Raw genomic sequence first — 27,922 nt, forward strand, 5'->3', positions numbered from 1 at the left:
CTTCAATACTTTAGGCTTGACAAGGTGTGGAACCAAATCCCAAACACGATTTTCTCTTCAAGCTCTTCCTTCACAGCTCTCATCCAATTATCTTTAAAGGAATCCCTCATGATTTCGTCATATGTTTTGTGCTCCTCTATGCAATGAGAAATTGCAGAATTGGCATTTCCTGGTATATACCCTATTAATTAAAATTCAGACTTTGGTGATTCAGACTGCGTAGTCGTGACTTCATTTTCGTTAATAATAGTTTCTTCATCGGTAGAATCGATATCGTTATCATTTTCTGCAGAAACCTATTCATCACCCTTTTGCTCGTTGCTGCGGGATTGAGGGTTTTCTTTTTTTTTTTCTGTTTAGCTACCCGACAAATGTCTTACATCCCAAAGCATAGTTTTGAAATGTAAGGATTAAACTTTTACCACAATTTGGCAGGTGTCTTTTTGTCAGAAACAGATTTGCAGGGGCTTCTATTTAGAAGATATGTTGCTGCTAAGGCTACTTCACCCCATAATTCTTTCGTAGAACCAGATTCTTTAACCATAGACCTTACTTTTTCAAACAAAGTGCGGTTAAATCTGTTAGCAATCCCGTTTTGCTGTGGTGTATAAGAAACTGTGTGTTGAAGTTGAATTCCTTTTCTTTTAAAATATTTCTTTGCTTTGTTTGAAATATATTCTGTAACTTGGTCTACAGTTACTACTGATATCGAGGTATTATGCATCGCCCTAACGATTGCTTCAAATTCGACAAATTCGTCAAATGCATCTGATTTTCTTTTGAGTAGGTATATGAAAGCGAAGTGACTACAATCATCTATGAAGCTTACAATATCTGTGACCATCCCATGTTCGCGGATCAATTGGTACACATGTATCACTATGGATTCTTTCGAGAATGCGACTGGACTTTGGGCGACTATCTTTAAAAGGACAACGACATTGCTTACCCTGAACTCATATATTGTAATACTTACAGTCTTAACATTTTCCAAACCATAAACCATTCTTGAGTGCCATAATTTTCCCAAATCAGTTGTACTTAAACTTGCATTTGCCCTATATTCAATTCTTTTTTGCAATTCGTCCAAACTTCCTTTCTTGGGAGCTGTCATAATGACCTTTTCATCCCTTTTCAAACGAGCAACACTTTTAGAAAATTCAACGCATATTCCATTTTCTGTTAGGACATCTTTCATTGTGTTTTGATGTATCTTTCCAATATCCTTTGATTGCACCTTTATTGTAAGTTAAAAGATTTTCAGTGTCTTTCGCAACATTTATGGTAATGGATTCATTCAAATTTCGGAGATTATTGAAACACCAATCATGTTTACACATGTGAGAATACTAAATCTTCAGACTTATCTTTAATTATCTTATCATCAGGGACTGCTGACATGAAGTGTCACAACAGAAAGGAAGAGGTTTAATAAAAATATCATTCCACCTTGGGAGAACCAGGTGGCACCATTCGGCCAATTCACTGACTCTGGGATCAGTGTGGTTAAAACAATGATTATCAGGCATGCCACAAAATCGTATCGAAATGGTTTGAACTAAATTAAAATCCATTTTTACTTTGGCTTCTTCAGATTTCGTACGATTTAGTGAACTACGAATTCAGTGTAAATATGGCAACATTATATATTCAATGTGGTAACATTAGGGGAATAAAAGAACTAATGAATGAGAAATCAAAACAAAACACATGATTAGAAAACATTATAGATGTGTAACTTGTGAAAAATATTATGTTAATGGGAGTTTTTTTGCACAAAAAGTTAATTTCATTATTTTTTACGAAATGTAATTGAGGCGCAAAGTAATAAACACAATACTGAAAAATACGCCGGAGGAATTTAGGAGATGCTTCGGATCGAATTTCTGTGCCTGTGCCTGCCTTTCCGAATATTAATTATTGATTAAACAGCATTCCACAATACATATTTCACATATTTTAAGATACATTTTTGTACAAAATTCTTTTTTGTGTGCTCTTTTTGTTTGTTTTTTCTCTTTGCTTCAGTTTATTATTCGTAATACCACATTGTTTGGCTTTCACAGATTAATAATTTTTGTTTGCCGAAAAAAGTGATTTGCCAACAATTTGTTAACAATTGCCTTCGTCAATTGAGAAACCATTGAAATTTGCTAATTATTTTTAATAAGAGTTTAAAAAGCACAAGTTTCCATAAAAATACAATTTTACTTGCAAAAACAAAAATGGTTCCATATCAAAAAAATGTTGCGATTTACGTTCTCTGAAGAAGCGAAATATAAATAAAATTACTTTCATACCGAATTCATTCCTGTGACATGCCTGTATATCGTGAATTCGTGTATACATTCCATGTATGGGTCACGAGATAGGTCCGTATTGAACAGAATCGTGTAATAGAATGCTAATACCTCACGTCCACTTCGGTTGCGATCTCTCTTCAATGCGTTGTAATGCTGCAATGAATAATTATTAAATCACCGCTGCAATCAAAATATTCCTCCCATTCACAAATTCCAGTCTCATATATTTTGCCTCGCAGTCCGTTGCATTTGAATTGCAAGAACGATGTACAATCTGTACCCGCTGGAAACTACGTTGGTGCAGCACGTCTACTTAACCGACTTAATCCGGAAAATGTACCCATTCTCTTATCGACTAATCGAAATGGGGTGTACTTGGTCTTATTATCCCTATATTGTATTAAAGTGAGGATTTTTGAATTTGTTGTTTTCTTCAGAATTTCAAGCATTTCTTCAGTGCTTCGGGCAAAGCTAATTGCAAACATATAACAATCACGATTAGCCTCAACTTTTTTGGTTAATGCCAAAAGGACAACGCTTGGCGATTTTCTGGTTTCAGATATGACTACTCTCAGCGCGTCTGCTCTGTATTCTCTATTCAATCAGAATGCTATTTTGGTGTCATATGTCATGACGGGGTCGGGCTATCTTGACTTCGTCGTTGTATAGTCGAGAGTCATATTACCCTGGTAGAAGAGTATCAAAGGATAACAAGCAAAAAGCTAAGCAGCTAAGTTCGGCGGGGCCGAACTTTTAATATCCTCCACCATTTGGAAAGAACTTGAAAATTTTCAAAAAAAAAAACTTCCGGAAACTACCACTTAAATGAAAACTGTTATATGGAGACTATACCAAGTCGTGGACCTGTTTACGAAATTTTGTCATACTCTGTAGTACCCATTACGAACTTTAAATACCAAATTTCAAACAATTCCGGTCAAAAATGTCGCTAAAGTTGTTAAAATACCGAATATTGGGATGTACCGCTATATGGGGGATATACGAAAACGTGGACCTGCAGACAAAAATTTTTGTGGTAGGCTGTAGTACCCATTACGAACTTTAAATATGAAATTTGAATTTTGAATTCCGGTAAATACTGTCGCTAAAATCATGAAAATACCGAATATCGGGAGGTATCGTTATATGGGGGATATACGAAAAAGTGGACCGACATGGCCGACATGGCAAAATTTTAGCCTTCTATCTCAATTCGTTTGAAAGATAGGGTGATTACAAAAGACAGACGGACATCACTAGATCGCCTTATAATTTTACGCTGATCCATAATATATATACTTTGGAGGGTCTATTATAAATATTTCGAGGAGTTACAAACGGAATGGCAATGTTAATATTCCCTCCATAGAATGGTGGAGGGTATAAAAAGTCATATCTGCAGAACCTATAATCTTGCTACTCAGTAAGCCTGAAGTTCGATAATTTTTAGAACTTCCATTGCATTATTCATAAACTTTGTAAGCGATATTTGCTGCTTTACTCTATTGGATGTACGTCTCATATTTACATTTGAATTCCGGCAAGGATTATGTCCAAATTCTGGTAGCAAGAAATTCCTTACCTAAGCCTGGAGTTCGATCATTGTTAGAACCTCTATTGCATTTTTCATAAACTTTGTAAGCGGTATTTGCTGCTTTCCTCCATGAGATGTACGTCTCATTTTTATATTTGAATTCTGGCAAGGATTTCATTATGTCCAAAGTCTGTAAGTGTTTATGTTATATATAATTTATTTGAATTTTTATTATATTTTGCTTCAGTGCTTTGTTTATTAATATTAATTTAACTTCACATTTGAGGTAGCTGCTCAATTGGTGTAGTAAATTTAAAGTCCTCTGGAAACAGTTTTGCTGCTTCCGGGTACATCAATTTATATGATTGTCGTATTGTAACATCGGCTACTCCAGCTATATCTCCAATCTCTTTTTGACTCCTCTTGTGCTCAGAAGCCTGAAAGTAAAATTCATAAATTATTCCTTTATTTAATTTCATGATTTCAAAATAAAGGTACTATGGTAGATAATAGCGTATCACAAATTATAAGAACCTTTACAAATAATAGTAGTTTTTATTATGAATATAAATGCAATTATATTAAAAGCATTAAATTTATAAAAGCATTAATTTATAATAATCTTTTCATTTAATATTTTGTGTCATTTGCTGTATTTATATAATTTAACCGTTTTTCTAGAATCATTCCAGTTTCCAATTGAAAGTGATTACTTGTGAAAACATTTTAAAATTACGATCGCACTTTTTTTAATTAAAATTGTTATGCTACAAAAGATGATCAAAAAATATTAAAAGAAATAGTATAAACAGAACAAATTTGAGAAGTCCAATATCAATCATACAGGACTGCGTTCACTTCCCGTTTGTGGGCACACATTACACCAATTTTGTAAAAACTTCGTTCCGAATATATTCCGGATTTTTATAAAATACAATATGAAAATAGCGTTGACAATTGAAATGAATGTTGAATACACGTAAATTGTTCAAATACCTGTGCTTGTGCGTGATAGTTGTTTTCTAGAACGTGCATATTTATATATATATATATATATATATATATATATATATATATATATATATATATATATATATATATATATATATATATATATATATATATATATGTATATATATATATATATATATATATATATATATATATATATATATATATATATATATATATATATATAAATATATATATATATATATATATATATATATATATGGATAATTTAAATTTTTGGTATCAGCATAGAGTTTATATGCGACTGCAAAAATGACATGGTAAAATGACAATTTTCCAATGCAAAAATCAGAAATTGTTTCGGATTTTTTTTTCAATTTTTTTCTCAATATATTTAATACTGAGATGTAAATAACTGTTTGTTTGTCATTGCTACAGCCTGATTATTAAAATGTAAATTTGAATCCATCAAAATATCAATATCGAAACAAACTTTCTGCATCGTTTAGCGAATTAGATAAACCGGATTAAAAATATTACTTTCGTCGTATTTCGGTAGCTTTCATATAAATATTCAACTCTTGAGGTGAAAAGTCGGAGGCATACGTCAGGTATTAAATAATACGAAGTAACAATTTTCACACCGCGATTACAAAGAAGCCTAAGGCTATAAATTGGATGAAATTGTCGCTTTTTCTTTAGTTGCGAAGATTCGTATCTTAGTTCTACTTTAAACATAGGTTGCGGAACTTTATCTTTATTGAAAATGTTGATGATAGACTTTGTTTCGAATCCTACTGCTGCGAGAGCATCTTTTATGTCCTCTATGGGTGTAGTCCTTTTGAGCTCTTGATCTGATAGGTGTAATAATTCTTCTTCTCAGAATCCAGAGCACGAACTAGGTTCTTATAATGCGACTCAGTATAAGTTTGTATTTTCGTCTCATGGAGATTTCCTCTCTTAAGAGATACCACGTGAAAATTAGGTTTACCCAATATTTGGGAGAGTTTGTTCACAAGATTGTTTGTAGTTTCTTCGCGAAGATATAGTGGGGGAGGTTTTTGGGATCTAACCGGTTGTATCATTTCATCAGTCTCGTTATTCGAGCCGAGAATTGAGAATCTGTTGTTGCGGCCATTGTTTATAGACTTTTAGGTTTTAGCTTTTGGTTCCTTGTATGGAGTTCTAGAACTAGCCTTTCGCTTTGTTAATAAGACATATCGGTCCATGCCTGGAGGAACTTTGTTTTGCTTCTTGTTTTTTTTTTTTTTCTAGAGACGCCCGCTTACTTGAAGCGATAGTTTCTTGATGTGCAATCGCATTGTGTGATAGCACCTTTATAGAATTTATTTTGGGCGTGTTAACATTGTTTTGTTTATATGACATTTCTCTTGTTTCGTTGGGAGTAGTCTCAGCTGGCAAATTTTTGTCATGAAAAACTCTCGGCATCGCCGATTTAGAACGGCTTTGGGGTTTAGCCGTAAGATACCAGCTTTCGTGGCGTTTTGGCGTGGTTGAGCTGAAATCTGTCGACGTCAACTTAAGATATACGTTTTGCCCGTTCTCCCTTCCGTATGAGAGAGTGACGTACACTTGTTGTTGTTAACACTATAACAAACCGATTTATGTGTTTGGGGAAAAAGAGGATAAAGTAGAAAAAAAACTATTTTGCAAAAATTCTTAATAAAAAGGATTTTTAGCAGGTTTTTTATAGATTCTATTTCCTGAGTTTATTTAATAGCGTACGGTTTGCTTTTATATTATTTATTTTGTTTTACTTATGAAAAAAAAATTCATTAGCAACGAAAAATAAAACGCGTCCGTACTTAACGCCGGCACAAGGGATTAGCAAATGAGCGAGATGAGCTTCGCCGTACTAACCCCTAACCCCAGATTCAGGGAACTTCCTCAGGAGGTAAACAGGTTAGTTGCTGATTATAAGCGGAAAAAGTGGCTGGAACATATATATGAAGCATTGCAACATCAGTACCGGATCGAGTAAATTGGGGCAACGGTTAAGTCGCTCTCGAACCCTGGAAAGAAGGATAATCGGACATCTGTCTCATTTAACGGGGTAAAAGTGACAGATCCGAAGATGTGCGCGTGTTATTTCAACAGGACTAAGAGAACAATCCTACGCCGTGTACCACCACAATTTACGTTGGAAGATGTTGTCGAGCTTCCGTAGAAACAGGCAGTTTCCCAAGGTGGGGTGATATCTCCGGAACTGTTTAACTTCTACCTTTCTGACCTTTCTGGACCCATCACAGGTGACATATGCGATCGGTTAAATGCTTACATAGTTGATTAACGCGATATGCCGGTCTGTGGTAAACTATGCGGCTCCGGTGTAGACCACCAGCGTTAGTGCTACGCAGTGGAAAAATAGTCAGTCCTGACAGAATGCAGGCCTTAGAATCGCAACATGGTGCCTCGTCATGACACCTGTCGACCACCTACATGAGGAGGCGAAGGTCTTACCGGTGCGACAGCATAATAAAATGCCAGCATAATAAAATGGTTAATATATATATATATATATATATATATATATATATATATATATATATATATATATATATATATATATATATATATATGTATATAAATATATATACATATATATATATATATATATATATACATATCTCCGGAACTGTTTAACTTCTACCTTTCTGACCTTTCTGGACCCATCACAGGTGACATATGCGATCGGTTAAATGCTTACATAGTTGATTAACGCGATATGCCGGTCTGTGGTAAACTATGCGGCTCCGGTGTAGACCACCAGCGTTAGTGCTACGCAGTGGAAAAATAGTCAGTCCTGACAGAATGCAGGCCTTAGAATCGCAACATGGTGCCTCGTCATGACACCTGTCGACCACCTACATGAGGAGGCGAAGGTCTTACCGGTGCGACAGCATAATAAAATGCCAGCATAATAAAATGGTTAATATATATATATATATATATATATATATATATATATATATATATATATATATATATATATATATATAAATTTCAAAAAATAAATAGAATTTTAACATTATTTTAAAAGACAATGTTCTCATAAGTTTTTTTATAAATTATAAATTCAATGCACCAATTATGCTCGATTCGTTGCTTGGATATTTCTGCATCTTGTAACTCGCAAATTAAATATATTTACGTTTATTTTGATTTAAATGAAATTGTTTTACTCCAGAACCAGAATTTTGTATGACGTTAAACATATATGTCATGACGTTAAACATATATATATATATATATATATATATATATATATATATATATATATATATATATATATATATATATATGTATATATATATATATATATATATAAATATATATATATATATATATATGGATAATTTAAATTTTTGGTATCAGCATAGAGTTTATATGCGACTGCAAAAATGACAATGGTAAAATGACAATTTTCCAATGCAAAAATCAGAAATTGTTTCGGATTTTTTTTTCAATTTTTTTCTCAATATATTTAATACTGAGATGTAAATAACTGTTTGTTTGTCATTGCTACAGCCTGATTATTAAAATGTAAATTTGAATCCATCAAAATATCAATATCGAAACAAACTTTCTGCATCGTTTAGCGAATTAGATAAACCGGATTAAAAATATTACTTTCGTCGTATTTCGGTAGCTTTCATATAAATATTCAACTCTTGAGGTGAAAAGTCGGAGGCATACGTCAGGTATTAAATAATACGAAGTAACAAAGGTGTAAACTCCTAACAATTCTACACATGACTCCATATAGGAAAGGCGATTATTATAGAGGCTTTTCTCAACATTTTCTTTCATGAAAACGTTTCCACTGTAATTACAAATAACCAAAAGAAAATTTGAGTCAAATTGGCCCAGTCGTTCTCAACTAATGTGTTACTATACTTTTTAAAATTGTTTACATACAGATTTAAAGAAGTAGGTGTGGGTAGTTCCTCTGACCGCAAATATATACCTAAGGTTGGAGGGAGAGTCAAGATTACGTCATATACTAACTGTGGAATCTTCATGATGTTGGCAAATATTAGGATTTTAGGTAAATAAAAAATGGGCGTTAAATTGGGCGTGGTCTCTTTTTCTTTGAATAAAAACCTATCTCGGGGTAGAACGAATATATATATATAGATTAAAAAGTAGACGTGGTCAATTCTCCAGCGGCCAAATAAATACCTAGGATTTGATGGAAGGTCAACAGTATCTTGTATAATAATTTTCAAGCTGATATTCTTATTATTTGGCAAATATAAGGATGAATCAAAATAGTGGGCGTAAAAGTAGGCGTGTTCAATATTTTTTTCTTTAAAAACGTAACTCGCGATATGATGCAAATCGGTCCACCCTTTCTCAACTGATTCCATTACCAACGAACAACAATTGATTTTTACATATATAGATGATGTGTTTATTGTCTCTGGTGACAATAATGTGCTTATATGAGATTTTATAGTGATATAAATCGTTGTTTAGTGTTGTTCAATCCATGATCTTCAGATAATGAGTTGAAGTTAAATCCCCTGAAGACTAATGGAGAAATTTTTAATATTTATGATAAATTTATATTTGAAGACCAAATAGTTTTTTCAACCAAAATTTTGCTATTAAATGCTTTGTCAACTCTATGGCCCGTTTTGTATATGAGGTTACAAGCCGAGAGCATATTGGATGGGTTGAGACTGTCCTTGGAGTAAATTTTTAGAAGTTAGTTTTCGGACAGGGGTTTCTGTGTTTTAAAAGGCCGTGGGAACGGATGTGTCCGTTCTCTTGACTGATATGATTAGATTTTGTATGTCTTCAGGAAACACACAGATATTTATAGCTAGCATTTTCAATTCCACATGTTAAAAGCGAGAATATGAAACTATTTACTAACTTAATTTGATTGTACTTTTGCCAATAACATTTAAAGGGTTGCATTGATATGTATTCTTCAACTGCATTATAGTAATGGTATTTATCTTGCTGCGCTATTACCAAACCGCTAATTATAAGATAATATACTCAAATGAACTTCACAAAACGAAACATCTTTAAATGTTAAAATTTATGATACAAATATATTGGAGTGTCAGTATGTAACATATTTGCGAATTCACATAAAAAATAATTTAATATTGCATTTGCATATAGACGATGTGAAACGGAAAGTTGTACCAGAAATATGAATCTTATACAAATAAATAATTAATACAAAGCCATTTCCCTTACTTGGCAACGACATATGCATAAAAGAGGACTATACACTTAATGTAGCTCCAAAGATCCCAAAATAGCGCGCTTAAGTTTTTTTTTTACAATTTACCTAGTTCTTACCCAACATATGACCTACACAATAATTATTGGAATAATATTCTACAATTATAAATTTTATTTATAAACTATAAATGCTGACATATATGTTTAACGTCATACAAAATTCTGGTTCTGGAGTAAAACAATTTCATTTAAATCAAAATAAACGTAAATATATTTAATTTGCGAGTTACAAGATGCAGAAATATCCAAGCAACGAATCGAGCATAATTGGTGCATTGAATTTATAATTTATAAAAAAACTTATGAGAACATTGTCTTTTAAAATAATGTTAAAATTCTATTTATTTTTTGAAATTTATATATATATATATATATATGGGTCATCAGAAAATTATTTGTGGAGTGGATGATCCCAGTGTTGGCCTTTCTATTAAAAAACACCCACAAGAAAAAAAGCCACGCATTCGCATACTCGTCCTCAACAAGGACCCTGTTCACCCACGAAATATTGAAGACTTACTCGAAGAGTTCAAGTTTATAAAAGTGTCAGGAGCTGACAACCTAGAGTTAGACGAACTACATTCCCAGCAGCATACGGTGGTGATATACATTCATTATAAAAATAATAAAACCACTTTCTTTGAACATTTTATTACGAAATTCTACAGAACGTACTTAACCAAAAGTCCTTTCACCCAAGTAATGTGGTCCGCCAAACTTATATAGAAGTACACAATCGACGGCTCAGACTTCACACTCTATTTATCACTTAAATTTTTGATTGGAAAAGTATTCCAATCATCAATTGCTATTTTTCTGCAACTGCGTAATACAGATAGCACATAGTGTTTGATCTACTTGAAGTTTACTTCTGCAGTTCGCGGAATCAAAATCATAATATCTGTAAGACTCTTTGTAGATTTTACACCAGAGCTCAGATTTGCTTGTTTTAAGTTGCTAGTGAATCTTGCTCACCAGAGGGAGCACAAAGATCACAATTTTGTTTTCTGAGGGAGGACTCGCGAGTTACTTCTTTTTGAAAATTTGAGTGGTAGTCGAAATGCTCAATATGGATTTGCTGATTACTGTATGTGTTTAGTAGCAAACAGGTTTTCATGCTGTGAACTGGGGGAGGTGGATCACGATCAAGAAGTGGAAAACATATGAGACAGAGGGACCGATGGACAAAAATACAATATCAATAATAATACTAAAACATGTTTTTTTTCAGATTGACGAAAATGTTCTTCAAAGTTTTTGTTTTGATTGCAACTTTGGAATATACAAGCGTTTGAAAATAAACATTATGTTACTGTACCGTAGTGCTTTGTACCTTACGATGTGGATTGGTACACTGCGATAATGTGCTGTACCAAAACACAACCCCAAAAAGATATTTTAGAAATACTATTCCGGAGCACAAGGATAGTCGTACTATACCGCTGTCGGAGCTTTAATAAATAGCGGAACATTAAACATCCATTGGGTAAAAAAAAACATTTTTATATGAGTATCTGAATTAAACGTGTTCGACTTTAAACTACACCATACCAAAATGGAAACCTATATAGACAATTTTATACTACAAGTATTGTGATCTATTGAGAGTATTAAATGCCAAGTTTGAAACAATTTTGTGGGTACCTTAGATACCGTCAAAAACGTGAACCTAGATATTGTTCTGTCACCGAAGCTAGACCCCATTATGAACCACAATTACCAATTTTTAGACAAAACCGTGGCAAAAACCATTAAAATACAAATAAAATGTTTCGCCACCGGTGCTGGAACTCACTGTAAACTACAAATACCATTTCTTAGGCCAATCTGTAGAAAATATGGCGAAAATCATTAAAATACAGATTGGGCCGATATATCTCATTTTCAATACCAACCATTATAAACACAATACAAATTGTTGTGCTAAATTTTGAACCTCTACATCAAATAATGTGGGCTGTATCGTGATTTTAACAGACAAACGGACATCGTTAAATCGACTTTGAATTTTATGCTGATTATTAATATATGTACTTTATGGGGTCTACGTTGAATGTTTAGGGATGTTACAAATGGAATGACAAAGTTAATGTATCCTCCTTTTTTGGTGGAGGGTATAAAAATAAAGTGTTATAGCGTAGAACACATGTTTTTTCGGATTTTTAGGGAAATACTGGATGCTTGATGTTTTTGGCAATACAGGCATAATAAATACATTTCAATATTATGAAAATTAATTTTTTGATATGCATGTATCTTTGGATTGGTTACGAACTTAAAAAAGTAGTGAGTAATATTAAAATATATAGAACATATAAAAAGAGCAAAATTGGAACTAGTAAGAATTTTCATTTAATCATTCTAGTACAATCATATATTTTAATTTCAAAATATACCCCGAAAAGTGTTTTCTGTTGATGTATTAAAAAAAATCGAGAATGAATGAATGCATGAATGCGGGTAATAAGAGTTATATATTAGTAAAAAGACAAGTTGGTTTTGTGATCCTCGGAAAACACTAAATGGAGACCTGAAATCAATTTTATTTTTCACCATTTTATTTTTTATTTGTTCCACCACATCGAAGACGAATTCTTTAAATATTGATAGTTTTGAACCCGATCTCTCCATTTATGGACGTGTGATAGTTGATATTTTTTGGTGTTCCTTATTAAAAACTAATAAAAGTGTATTTTTCAAGCTTTTAAACTTTTAAACTTTTCAAGCTTTTTCAAGCTTGTGTGACAATATTAGAATAAAATCATAGATGAGTATATTTCTTATGAGCATACTTGTAAGTTGTTGTTGTTGTTGTAGCAGTAGTACATGTGTGTGTTTGTGTTCTGCTAATCTGGTTCCAGCTCCAGGTTTAGAAATTCGGCTACTTTAACGGGCTGTAGCCAGAGATCCTCTGGAGTGAGTTGGGTAGGTTTGGCTGAGCAATTAAAAAGGTGTAGCGTATTGTGCGGGCCTGTATCGCACGCCGGGCAGGCGTCACGCACATCTTCATCAATTCGTGCCCAATACGAATTGAGGCGACTACACCACCCTGAACGTAACTGCGCCAAAACTACCCTGGTTTGTCTAGGCAGCTGACGTTCTTCGGCTGCAATGGATGGGGGGTGGACTCCGAGGACGGCATTCACTTTATAACTGCTAATAGCATCCGCGACTGCATCGGTGTGAATGCCACTTAGACCTGCCTGATAGGCTTCTTGATCTAGAGGCTCTCTCTTGTAGCGCTGGACCTCCCTCTCTAGATCATGTATGTCCTTCCTGACACGCCTGGGTGGGGGAGAGTTATCCACCATATGATGGTTGGGATGACTCTCACGGTAACACCCAAGCAGGTACTGCAACGAAAGCATATGATTATGCTGACGTAAGGGAAGGACTTTCGCCTCCTCATGTAGATGGTCCACTGGTGTCATGAGGAGGCACCCTGTCGCAGTTCTCAGGGCAGCGTTCTGGCAGGTCTGGATATGCTTCCACTGCGTAGCACTAGTATTCGCAGACCACACTGGAGCCGCATAGCTGACCACAGACCGACCTATCGCGTTATAAGAGGTCAACAAGGTTTCTTTGTCCGCACCCCAAGAGCTGCCGGCTAGCTAGCGCCTTGAGGACCTTGTTCCTACTTTTCATCTTGTCGCAGATAGCTGTGGCTTGCGCGGACGACTTGAACATGCTGTCGAACGCTACCCCAAAAATCTTGGGGTAGTTCGTGGTCGGTATTAGACTCCCCTCGACCTGAACATTCAGCTGTGTTCTCATCTCCGCAGACCATGTGGTAAAGAGTGTGGCCGTTGATTTCGTGGCGGATATTTTCATATTCCTCGCGTGGAAGTATGCCGCAAGCTCCGCGAGATAGGGGTTCAACCTTTCGCATATGTCATCGACCACTGGACCCGACGCCATGATCGTACAATCATTCGCATACGTTACGATCTCAATGCCGTCTGGAGGGCGAGGAATTCCGGAAAGGTAGAGGTTAAACAGTTCCGGAGATATCACCCCGCCTTGGGGAACTCCCTGTTTCACTCTACGGGCTTTGGACTTCTTGTTCCGGAATTCCACGTACGACTGGCGTCCACACATATAGTTGATTATCCAACGTTTCAAACTTGGCCGGAGGGTAGTTCTCTGTACGTCCTCAAACAGTGTGGCATGATTGACCGTATCAAATGCCTTTGATAGGTCAAGGGCTACCAAAACTGTTCTGTCACACGGCCTGTTCTGGTTCAGTCCTCTATTAATATGTGTGGAAATGGCGTGTAATGCTGTTGTGGTACTATGTTGTGGACGGAATCCATGCTGGTGGTTGGCAACTGTATAGCTTCCTCTAATGCTGGGGAGGAGTAAAGCCTCAAGAGTCTTTGCTACTGGCGACAAAAACGAAATCGGCCTGTACGATTCGCCTTTACTGGCATCCTTGCCTGGCTTCAGTAGCGGGGCCACCCGGCCCATTTTCCAGGTTTCGGGCACAATGTGGGTGGCTAGCGACAAATTGAGAACTTTCGTTAAGTACTCGACTCCCGGCGTATCCAGCTGCTTCAACATTACCATTGAGATTCCGTCCGGGTATTCGACCAGCAGGTATATAGCGAGCGGCTGCAGCTCTGATGATGTTTCGGAAAATCCTTTCTGCTACCCGAACATCAGAAGGGTTGGGCAGTTCTCTGAAGCGGCAGTTGGTGAATTCTCTGAACTCTGGCCAGTGAGCTTTCCCATGGTTAAGGAAAGTGCGGCGTTCAGAGGTTATGAAATCGGGCGACCTGCTTATGGAGACGATTATCGGGAGATGGTCTGAGCCAAGAGAAATGACGGGTTGCCAAGTCACATCATTTATCAGACCGGGTGACACTATGGTTAAGTCTGGCGAACTGTGACACTCTCCTCTTATTCGGGTGGGGGCATCCTCGTTAACCGTGCAGAATGTGGAGCAGTCAATCTGCTCTGCCAGCGCTGATCCCCTCTGGTCATTACCTAGGAAGGAATGCCACAACTCATGGTGGGCATCAAAATCCCCTAGTACCAGGCGGTTATTGCCTACCAATAATGGGCTAATATCAGGCAAATAACGCGGTTCACAGCTATTAATCGGCGGGATATACACATTAAGCACCTCTACCTCGGCAGTTCCACACTTGACTGCTACCCCCGTACATTCCATGTATGGGTCACTAGAGACTAGCTCAAGCGAGATAGGTCTGTACTGAACAGAATGGTGTAACAGGAACACTAATCCCCCACCTCCACTTCTGGTGCGATCCTTTCTTAGTACGTTGTAACCATAACAACGCTGTAGGCTGCAATTTTCATTCAGCTTGGTTTCCTGCACCGCTGCGATCTTAATATTCCTCCGACTCATAAATTCCACTATCTCATCTATTTTGCCTCGAAGTCCGTTGCAATTGAATTGCAAGAATGATGCACAATCCGGAGTTGGAACAGCAACATGTGGCGTTAGGTGCTGCGGTGTTGGTTGCTGTTCTGGAGACTGCGGTGGAGTGCCATACTCCGACGACGTCTCTGACGAGGACGACGAAGAAGAGGACTCGCTGGGGACTACGTTACTGCAGCAAGTCGCAACATAATCCCTTTCGCTGTAGTCTCGCAAACGCCTTAATCCGGAACAGTTCTTGAAGTGCACCCACTCTCTGCATCCATTACATCGCACCGAGACAGATCTGTGTTGGATGACGTTCTGACAAACCGAGCAGAACCAAGGTCCGGGGTTTTCCTCAATCCCGGCACGGACCAATAAAATCCGGAGCAAGCATTCCGGGATATGCTGCTCCCAATGGAGAAAAATAAACAAACACAAACATGTACATATTGGGTTGGCAGCCGCTGGCCGAAACTGGAATCTTGTTGTTTCGGGTCAATCCGGTATCGTAGAACCCGCTGCCGTGGGATTGATACTTGTTAGTGATTTGGTGTAGTGTGTTTTATGCATATTGGTGTACTTGGAATTATTCTTGTTTCAATTGTTCAAGTTGTAATTGCCTTCTTTTTATACCCTCCACCATACTATGGAGGGTATATTATCTTTGTCATTCCGTTTGTAACACCTCGAAATACTCATGTCAGACCCAACAAAGTATATATATTCTTGATCAGCGTAAAATTCTAAGTCGATTTAGCGATTTTCGCCTAACTGTTGTAACCATGCTATTTTCGAATGAATTGAGATAGATGGCTAAAATTTTGCACACATGTTTATTTTTCCAGTAGGCAGGTTAAGTTCGTAAATGGGCCATGTAGGTCCACGTTTTCATATAGCCCCCATATATTCGGTATTTTGATGATTTTAGCGTCATTATTCACCAGAATTGTTTCAAATGACGTATTTGGAGTTCGTAATGGGAACTACAGTTAGAGATATAAAATTGTCTATACAGGTCCAGGTCTTCGTATAGGCCATCAGTACCTCCCTATATTCGGGATTTTGACGATTTTGGATACAATACCCACCGCAATTGTTTGAGTTGTCGTATTTGAAGTTCGTATTGGATGCTACAGCCTGTGACAGAAATTTGTCTATGTTAACAGAATTTTTTAAGGATTTTATTTTTTGAAAATTTCCAAATTTGTTCCAAATGTTGGAGGGTATTCAAAGTTCGGCCTGACCGAACTTACTGGTTTTTAACTTATTTAACCTTTCTAATTGTTGTTATTGTAAATTTTTGTAGCTTCTTTTTCCTACATTCTGTCTTGTTACAAAACAGAGTTGCCATATACTTATATATTAATCTATTTCTGTTCTTCTTAAAAGTTGCTCGTTTTAATTCCCGCTACAGTAAATTGCGTCATCTGAGTACATAAATCTTGTTTCTCCACTTTTAACATCAAATTATATCCACATTTAACATTAAGTTATATTTTCTGTTTTAATTATGTATTGTTCGTACGAAAATTGTAAGAATCCTATTGATTCTGTTGGAACAATTGACTGTTGGCTTTTCCTCAATCGGCCACATGCTCATTGTGCTGGAATTGAGGTATATGTTGCTGATGCCCAATATTAGCGTAGAGTTTTATAACTTTTCGAAAGAAAAATCTGCGGAAATTCGAGATAATAATAGGTATATTTGAAATATTTACCTCCGAATGTCCCGATTTACTGCAATTTTCGAAAAATTTCATAATTTAGAAAAATTAGAATTTATTTCTTCACCAGTCGTATCTTGCTTCTGGAGTACAAGGCGCTTCAGATTGTATATTAGTTCCTCAGCCGGGTTCTAGGAACTTAGGAAATGGTAGAGCGAACTCATATGCAAACGCTGCTACACCGGAGGTTACTGGTTGGTTTTTGTATCGAGATTCGCACTAGATACATCTGCTTAGGACATTTTGACTTTTATAAAGTCAAAAATCGAAGTTGATAACTTCCTGAGATGTTGCAAACTACGTTCGTCATGCTCAGAAATTAGATCTTCCATTAAATTTGTTTTATCTCAAAATCATTTCGATACGATAATTACGGATAAATTTTGGCCTGCTAGTGCATTTGTAAAAGAATTTGTGGAAAAATCAGAAAATTTAGCTCATATACCTCACTTACCAGTTCGATTTATCAATTTGCTATCTAAATTATCTCGCTTATACATTGAAAGTTTTGCCTTTGAATACAATATGTTATCATTTTCCGAAACTTGGTTAAATTCATCTATATTGAATACCGAAATTTTATGTCCAAAATATCAAATATATCGCAATGATTGTATAAATAAAAAGGGTGGGGGAGTTCTTATTGCTGTTGATGCAACATATCCCTCAAATATAGTTGAACTAAATGATTTTAATGTTTATCAACACAATTGCCGATTTGGGCAAATGTAAATTTTTTGTCTCATGCTCTTATATACCTCCATCGTCAGATGTTACCTTAACATAATCAATAGTTCAGAAAATTTTTGATCATAAAATAACTAATTTTCATAGACTAAATGCAGTAATTTCTTCTATAGATTGGATTTCTTTATGTTGTTGTAATAACGTTAATGAACTTGAATCCGCAGTAAATAAATTTTATAACATTTTAAACACATTTTTAGAAGAATATATCGAAAAAATAAGTTCAAGAAAACTTTCTTGGATTACGCCTAATTTGTAAGCTATTACAAACTCTAAGCACAAACTTTTTCGAAAATATAAGAAATCTGGCTCTGACATTGATTATGCCAATTATTCAATTGCTAGATCAAGGTATACTACAGAGGCTCGTAGATCGTACAAAGATTACTTAAATACAGTTAAAAATAATATATAATTTTAAATTTAATCCAAAGTCCCATTACGATATTGTAAATTTAAAAAGAAAAACATTTTCTAAACCTTGTGTATTTAAAAGTTGATAATAATAAATATGTTTCCGATACTGACATCTATTCTTAAGATGACTTTTCGCAAAATTTTTCCTATCCATGTAAATTTCCTGAAATTACTGAAGTAACTATATCATATTTTCAGATCCGAGAAATTTCAAAAGGTCTACGTCACTTAAAAGCAGTAAAAAGTTCGGAGCCGGATGGCATTCCCAGTATAATATTAAAATTCTCTTCAAATACTTTGTCAGTCCCTTTAACACTTTTGTACAATTATTCACTTAAATTTAGTCATTTCCCTTCTGATTGGAAAAAAATCGTATTTGGAGCCTCTACATAAATTTGGTTTCCAATTATATAGTAATTGCAAAGTTGAGTGTCATTCCAAAGTTGTTTGCAAAATAAATTACTGATGTAATTTCCCATAAAGTCAAATCAATCCTAAGTCCATTTCAACATGGTTTCCGCAGTAGACTCTCAACCATTACCAATCTTTTTCAATTTTCATCAAAGGCAATTAAAGGCATTGTTCACAACAAACAAACTGATACAATTTATACCGATTTCAGCAAAGCGTTTGATAAAGTAAATCATAAGTTACTTTTGTTCAAACTTGAAAGTATAGGATTTGATAGAAACTTGGTTTTGTGGATTTCATTCTGGAGTAAGTTGGGTAGGTTTGGCTGTGCAAATAAAGAGGTGCAGCGTATTGTGCGGGCCTGTATAGCACGCCGGGCAGGCGTCACGCACATCTTCATCAATTCGTTGCCAATACACCCTGTCGCAGTTCTCAGGGCAGCGTTCTAGCAGATCTCCATGTGCTTCTACTGCGTAGCACTAGTACTCGCAGACCACACTGGAGCTGACCACAGACCGACCTATCGCGTTATAAGAGGTCAACAAGGTTTCTTTGTCCGCATCCCAAGAGCTGCCGGCTAGCGCCTTGAGGACCATGTTCCCACCTTTCATCTTGTCGCAGATAGCTGTGGCTTGCGCGGACGACTAGAACATGCTGTCGACCATGACTCCTAGAATCTTGGGGTAGTTGGTGGTCGGTATTAGATTCCCCTCGACCTGCATATTCAGCTGTGTTCTCATCTCCGATTTCGTGGCGGATATTTTCATACTTCTCGCGTGGAAGCATGCGGCAAGCTCCGCGAGATAGGGGTTCAGCCTTTCACATATGTCATCGACGACTAGGCCCGATGCCATTCTCGTACAATCATCCGCATACGTTACGATCTCTATGCCGTCTGAAGGGCGAGGAATTCCGGAAAGGTAGAGGTTAAACAGTTCCGGATATATCACCCTACCTTGGGGAACTCCCTGTTTCACTATACGGGCTTTGGACTTCTTGTTCCGGAATTCCACGTACGACTGGCGTCCACACACATAGTTGATTATCCAACGTTTCAAACTTGGATGGAGGGTAGTTCTCTGCACTCCCTCAACAGTATGGCATGATTGACCGTATCAAATACCTTTGATAGGTCAAGGACTACCAACACTGTTCTGTCACACGGCCGTGGAAATATCGTGTAATGCTGTTGTGGACGGAATCCGTGCTATTGGTTGCCAACTGTATAGCTTCCTCTAATGCTGGGGAGGAGTAAAGCCTCAAGAGTCTTAGCTACTGGCGACAAAAGCGAAATCGGCCTGTAGGATTCGCCTTTACTGGCATCCTTGCCTGGCTTCAGTAGCGGGGCCACCCGACCCATTTTCCAGGTTTCGGGCACTATGTGGGTGGCCAGCGACAAATAGAGAACTTTCGTTAAGTACTCGACTCCCGGCGTATCCAGCTGTATCAACACTACTATTAAGATTCTGTCCGGGCCCAACGCTTTGGATGACTTAGCGTTTCGGATGACATTCACATCACCCATCGTAAACTGTGGAGGTACGTCCTCGGTGGGAAGAGCTCTTATACGACGTAGTACTCTTCGCTTCGCCCTATCGCTCTCGGAGTGCTCGACAAATTGTCGGTTAAAATACTCCACGCACCTCTTCGGATCAGTCACCGTTACGTCGTTAAAAGTAACTGAGGTCCTATCATCCTTTTTTCCAGGGTTCGAGAACGACTTAACCGTTACCAAAGTTTACTCATATCGGTTCCAATGTTGCAACACTTCAGATGGTCTAGCCACTTTTTCCTCTTATGTTCCTGTACCAACCGGTTGACTTCCACTGTCAAATCACTGATTCTAGGATCAGTAGGGTTGGTACGACGGAGATCATCACGCTCGTTTGCTAATCCCGCTGCCTCTGCTGGGAAGTTTGGTTTTATCTCCGGTATTCGACCAGCGGGTATACAGCTTTGATGATGTTTCGAAAAATATTTTCTGCTACCCGAACATCAGAAGGGTTGGGCAGTTCTCTGAAGCGGCGGTTGGTGGATTCTCTGAACTCTGGCCAGTGAGCTTTCCCATGGTTTAGGAAAGTGCGGAGTTCAGAGGTTATGAAATCGGGCGACCTGCTTATGAAGACGATTATCGGGAGATGGTCGGAGCCAAGAGAAATGACGGGTTGCCAAGTCACGTCATTTATCAGACCGGGTGACACTATGGTTAAGTCTGACGAACTGTGACACTCTCCTGTTATTCGGGTGGGGGCATCCTCGTTAACCGTGCAGAATGTGGAACATTCCATGTATGGGTCACTAGAGACTAGTGTAACAGGAACGCTAGTCCCCCACCTCCACTTCTGGTGCGATCCTTCCTTAGTACGTTGTAACCATAACAACGTTGTAGGCTGCAAATTTTCAGTCAGCTTGGTTTCCTGCACCGCTGCGATCTTAATATTCCTCCGACTCATAAATTCCACTATCTCATCTATTTTACCTCGGAGTCCGTTGCAATTGAATTGCAAGAATGATGCACAATCCGGAGTTGCAACAGCAACATGTGGCGTTAGGTGCTGCTGGTGTTGTTGTTCTGGAGACTGAACAGAACCAAGGTCCGGGGTTTTCCTCTATCCCGGTATGGACCAATAAAATCCGGAGCAAGCATTCCGGGATATGCTACTCCCAATGCAGAAAAATAAACAAACACAACATGTATATAATGGGTTGGCAGCCGCTGGCCGAAACTGGGATCTGATAGTTTTAGGTCAATCCGGTATCGTAGAACCCACTGCCGTGGGATCGTTATCAACTGTAGATTGCTTCACTGATCTGGGGCCTTTGATTGACCCCAAATTAAATTTTAATAACCATATTACATCTATGGTAAATAAAGCATCCGGTGTCTTAGGTTTTATTAAACGTTGGGCCAAAGAATTTTCTGATCCGTATGTGATTAAACAACTATATTCGTCCCTTGCTAGACCAAAATTAGAATATGGTTACTCTGTGTGGGACCCTAAATATAATTTTTATTCCGATAAAATCAATTCTGTACAGAAGCATTTCCTGTTTTTTGCTTTAAGAGGTTTAAATTGGAATAATAGTTTTGTTTTACCCCTAGCAGGTTAAAATTAATTCGATTACCTCCATTAAAAAGTAGACGCAATATGTTTAATTGTATAATGATGTTAAAAATTTTAAACGGTACTGTGCCTTCTCATTTTCTTTTTTCGTCTATTACAATAAATGTCCCTTTTAGAGCTAGTAGATATTATAATTTTTACATACTGTTTTTATATACCTGTCAGTAAAATGAGTGTTGATTTCAATTATTTATATTCTTATGTAGTTTTTGGTATGGATATAGATACAATAAAATCTAATATAATTTTGTATTTAAATGATCAATAGATTGTATGTAGATAATTGTATTTTTTACCAGCTGATGAATTAACGCTTGCTGATAACCCATCATGGTGGGGATCATGATGTGTACGCGATCCCTACGTATGGGGTCGGCAGGGGTGGGGAATGGGTGGCGTTCGAAAAAAAATATAGATAACTACTGTAATGGTGCAAATGTTTAAGAATATTGGGATTTTTCAAATATAATTTGTAGCATTGCGAATATTTTACTGGCAATACCAGCAATCAAAGTAATCAATCCCGGTTCTGGTCACCGAATTAACTCGGAGGAATCCTTTGACCAGGAATTTTTGAAAACTTAACATCCGTATCTCCTTTTAAATTGGTTCTCTGTCTGCCTTTGAAATAAAATAATTATTTTTACTTTTTTATTATTTAAGAGTTTAATTATATGTCGGCATATATTGTTTACTTTAAGCAGGCCAATAACCTGAATAAAGAATCACTCCGATTGGTTTCACATTGCATGGATTATTGGCTGAAGTATTTTATTGCTTACTTTACACTTAATGCTAGTTTTAATGAAATGAATGAATGAATAGCAATAATAAATATTCTTAACAGATTGCAAGAAATTGGAAGCCTATCAAGACTACACAATTTAGGTGTTGTGTACATCTACTTTCCTTTACATTATTATCCATTTTCGGTGACCCCGACGTGATCCTGATAAGGATCGACTTCAAGAGATTCACTGATAGCTCTGCATATCTAGCAGCAAGTTTCAAGAGCCAGAAACATCTGGAGAAGGAAGACATTTTCTTGTTGCAAAAATCAAAGATTGGAAACCATCCGGAGAAAGAAGAGAGTTCCTGCATTAACCAAGCACCAGAATCACCTGGACCACTCAATCTTAACAGTTGTGAGAAAGGTAATCAGCCTATCACATATTCAGTATGGACCGACCTGCAGTAAAATAGCAACAACAAGCAGCAATTGCTGAGTTGAAGAAGACGATTGTTGCTTACAATCCACACTACTTGGAGCAGAGTTCTATTTAAATATTATATCACAAGAAATTCGAATGTCCAAAGAGCTTCCTATATTAAAGAACTCGAAGCTAGGGTGGGTTGCTAGTAGAAGAATTCAGGGAGAATCAGGAACTGTGATATGCGCAGTTTTCGGAGAAGATGAACGTGTTCTAGAAGACTTAATAAAAAAAGTTCTGGGAACAACAGTCAATGAGAATAGTCGTTTTGTCGCGTATTTACCGTTTTCAGACGGTCCTGAGAAGATATCCGAATCCTTAAATTTTGTAGCCTCCATATTCTATGCGTTGGAGTGTCACTTATCCAAGGATTCAAGTCTTCTCGAGCAGTTTGCTAAATTTATGAAGGAGTATTGGGATATGGCACATATAACGAAAATACAATTAAGAGAGGTGCGTTGTAATCATTATTACATCCCACACCATTGTGTTCTACGCCCAAATAGCAGTACAACAAAGCTCAGAGTTTTGTTCGATGCGTCATGTAACTCATCATCTGGGTGGTCACTCAATGAAATTTTGCATTCAGGTCCCTCGGTTCAAGGATATCTATTTAGAATGTTGCTGCGGTTCAGACCGACGAGATTTGTGTTCACAACAGACAAGATGTATAGACAAGTGCTAGTCGACAAAAGGGAAATATCAGCTATATATGGTACGACGTGCGCCCCATATTTTGCTACAAGATGTCATGCAGATACGAACTTCAAAAAAAAAAAAAATATGTTGATGATTACATGTTCGGGTCTGACAGTTTAGCACCGGCGATTGAGATGCAAAAGCAACTTAATACGTCACTATTGGAAGCAGCATTTAGACTACGAAAATGGTGTGCTAACCACTTGAAACTTCTGCATGGAGTTCCTCCAGAAGATAGAGAAGTAGACCTCAATTTTGACAAGTCATCAACCAAGGTTTTGGTATTAACACAGATTCACTAAGATGACTGATTTTGTTTGAAGAGTGGTGTGAATGAATGTACCATCATTACCAAACGGAAATTCACATCTGATTTGGCAAGATTCTTCGATCCATTAGGTTCTGTGGTGTCAGCGAAGATCTTTATTCAGCAGCTGTAGAAGAATAAAATTGGCATATTGGTTATAGTCCCGAGAAAGCCTGAAAATATTAAATGATTTCAAATTGCCCAGGCACATGAAAGATGGAGAGAACCCATTAAAAATTGAGATACATACATTTGTGGACGCCTCAGAAAAGGGATACGGAGCTGTGATGTATCTTCGGGCAATGCTACCAGATGGAAGGCATATAGTCTGACACTCTTCTTCAAAATCGAAATAGCACCCAAAAAGGAGATCACTTTGCCTAAGTTAACTTAGTCTAAGGACTATTTATTGGTCAGATTCAGAGATTGCTTTGGATCAATTAAGAACCTTCAACTTTCGTTGCCAACAAGGTTAAAAATATACAAGGCAGATCGCTAAGCTAAGTCGTTCAAAAGCGACATGTGGGGATAAAGGATAATTCAGCAGATTTAATATGAAACCGGATCGGATATCAGGATGGATGATGTGGTTTTATGCACCCAAATTTCTGCATGTCGGAATCTTTCTCAAAGAATAGAGAAAATCGAACTGACTCTGAATTTAATACCTAATCTATAGTGTCAGCAATTGCCTCAATCCGGATTACCGGATATCATCTATGGAATCAACCACAAGGGGCCATTTGGTCAACTACAACGAATTGTCGGTTGTATCCTGCGATTTGTCGAACGGACCAAATGGCACATTCATGAAAGCTCGACAGAAGAATTGACCCCTATTAAACCTTATCAAGCAACGCAGCTAATAGCCAAGACTATCCAAGGGTCGGATTTCGTGAAAGAAATACAACAGTTGAAGAAACATGAAGCATCGAACAAATTAAGTTGTATACACAGTTTAATTATGTTTCTTGGTGACAGAGGAACACTTAGAGTCGGTGGCAGGTTGAAAGAGGCAAATTTAGCATACGACACACAACAACCGATGTTGTTAGGCATGAGTTCTGGAAACGTTGGTCCAGGGAATACTAAGCACTCTTCGAGAGCCTATAACGGCACAGGTTAATCCATCAGCGAACCAATCGTCAACATCATTTATAGCAGATGGAAGGTAGTATCACGGATTAGGTACGAGTTCCGGAGACGTTGGTCCAAGGAATATCTAAGTACTCTTCGAGAAAAAAGGAAATGAAGTACACCATCAGCAAACATTTAACCTGGTCATCATTAAGGAAGACAACATGCCTGTAATGCATTGGGCCCTAGGCAGTATAACCCGAACATACGACCCATAAACAGATATCTAGCACTTATGCATAGAGAGAGTGGTAGTGAAGGACCATCGTCATAATTTCGATAATCCTAGTGGCTTTATTATTCCTACCGCTATGCTTGGGTCAGTCGTTCAACATGCATAAGTTTGAGAATAAGCCCGGCATCTACTTTGGTGGACTGCGGAATTTAAATTGATCACCTATTACGAGCTTTCCCCGTTTGGGCAGATATGAATGACTTTTACACCGGAATAAGAACCCTACAGAAGAATAAGATTGAAGCATGTAAAAGATAACATCATCGATGTTTTAACGGATGTTCATCATGATCGAATAAGTCCATTGATACTTACCCCACATCAATGGCTGATCGAGCTCAAAACCATTAAGGTTCATATTACGCCATCTCAAGCTCTACCCATTCGTAAAGATGACGTCACGGATTTATTCAAAATAATGAGGTCATGAGGAAAGGGTTATGAAAAACCATATCATATTCGAGATTCGCATTCCATTAGTGGATTTTCATCGGTGTGATTTATTCATCATGAATCCTGTTGATTTATTTCAATATCATTGGAATCAACTAAATTGCCAAACAACATCCATCGGGATGAGTATATATCGCTAACAGCAGAGGAAATGCACAGATGCATACATACCACAAAATAGCCAAAGGCTATTGGAAGATGATGCAAAGAGACAAGATCGTTGTGACATGGTATCGTTGATATTGTTTCCGCTGTAAGAAAAAGCGCCATAAACAAAAGAATTGCCGCGTACTTTTGGAAAATGAGAAAGCTAATACAGCGTCAGCTTTGAAGTCAATTTGTTTCATGCCAGCGGTCCCTGATGGTAAGATAAGTTTGAAAATTTAGCATTAGAAAATAGATTCTGGGTAAACATGAATGATGCATTCTCGAAAGAATTCATAGTGATGGATTGTCATAGGTATTTTGTAAGCCACTTCGCATTAATATATCTACTCAAATTTCCCGAATTTGAAGCAATAGTAACTGTAGGCCAAGGTACGGAATATCGTTCAAACAAAGCAAAGGAATATTTTATATGAAAAGGAATTCAGCTTCAACACACAGTTTCTTATACCCTGCAGCAAAACGAGGTTGCTGAAAGATTTAACCGTACTTTGGTTGAAAAAGTAAGGCTTATGCTTACAGAATCTGGTTCTCCGAATGAATTATGGGGTGAAGCAACATATCTTATAAAATCCCTGCAAATCTCTTTCTGACAAAAAGACACCTGCCGAATTGTGGAACAAGTTTAAGCCTAACATTTCAAAAACTGGATTCAAAATCACAAAAAATGTTAATGTTATACGTGTAATGAATACATATTGTGGAATCCTAAGTCCCGAAACATAGTTATTGCAAGAGATGTTCGTTTTGTCGAAGACTGTTTCCCTAATTGCAACAGATTCAGGAAAAATTGCTTATAGGATCCCGCAGCAACAAGCAAGAGGGGGAATATGTGGAGAATCTCGTTCCTGCTGAACATTTCAGCAATGATGAAAGTAATTCAGATGAAGATTGGTTTCTGCAGAATATGATAACGATATCGATTTTGCCGATGAAGAAACTACTATTAACGAAAATGAAACTACGACTACACAATCTTAACCACAAAAGTCTAAAGCTGTTTCATTGGAGCCAAGAAGAAGCGAAAGTTTAAGGGCAAAATTAATAGGCTATATAACTGGAAATACCAATTACCAAAAAATATTGGAATATGGCTCCTCTGTGTGGGACCTTCAATATACTTTTGATGATGTGTGCGCGATCCCTACGTGTAGAGATGTTCACCGTCCAGGTCAGCAGGGGTGGAAAATAAGTGGCGTTCGAAAAAAATATAGATAACTACTGTAATGGTGCAAATGTTTAAGAATATTGGGATTTTTCAAATATAATTTGTAGCATTGCGAATATTTTACTGGTAATACCAGCAATCAAAGTAATCAATCCCTATTCTGGTCACCAAATTGACTGGGAGAAATCCTTTGACCAGGAGCCGTCAACGCATCAACTGCATGGTCAGGTTCGTTCGAATTCTGAAATATTCAGAATTCCTTCGATATACACTACTGAAGATATGGGATATAATCTATATCAATGATTACAGTTATGCTTTTAAAGAACGTCAGTTCAGTTCTGTTTGTTATTATAGGATAAATAATTTTTGAAAACTTAACATCCGTATCTCCTTTGTAAATTGGTTCTCTGTCTGCCTTTGTAATAGCTATTGTTCATAATAACATAATTTGTTATTCATAAATATTTTTACTTTTTTATTATTTAAAAGTTTAATTATATGTCGGCATATATTGTTTACTTTAAGCAGGCCAATAACCTGAATAAAGAATCACCCCGATTGGTTTCACACTGCATGGATTATTGGCTGAAGTATTTTATTCCTTACTTTACAATTAATGCTAGTTTTAATGATATG

The 27,922-nt window shown here is 37.0% G+C and overlaps 1 protein-coding gene across 1 annotated transcript in view; it reads right to left on the reverse strand.

The window, feature by feature from the left end:
• Positions 1 to 4,036: 4,036 nt before the first annotated feature.
• The window catches only part of LOC101896597 (transcription initiation factor IIB), a 103,979-nt gene continuing 80,093 nt past the window's right edge, over positions 4,037 to 27,922 (reverse strand). The window contains exon 5 of the mRNA XM_059130079.1: positions 4,037 to 4,274. Within this exon, the coding sequence (XP_058986062.1) occupies positions 4,113 to 4,274 (162 nt within the window). The 3' untranslated portion in view covers positions 4,037 to 4,112. The remainder of the gene's footprint in view (positions 4,275 to 27,922) is intronic.

The sequence above is a fragment of the Musca domestica genome, unplaced genomic scaffold, assembly GCF_030504385.1.
Source record: "Musca domestica strain aabys unplaced genomic scaffold, Musca_domestica.polishedcontigs.V.1.1 11, whole genome shotgun sequence".
In the NCBI taxonomy this organism is placed as follows: domain Eukaryota; kingdom Metazoa; phylum Arthropoda; class Insecta; order Diptera; family Muscidae; genus Musca; species Musca domestica.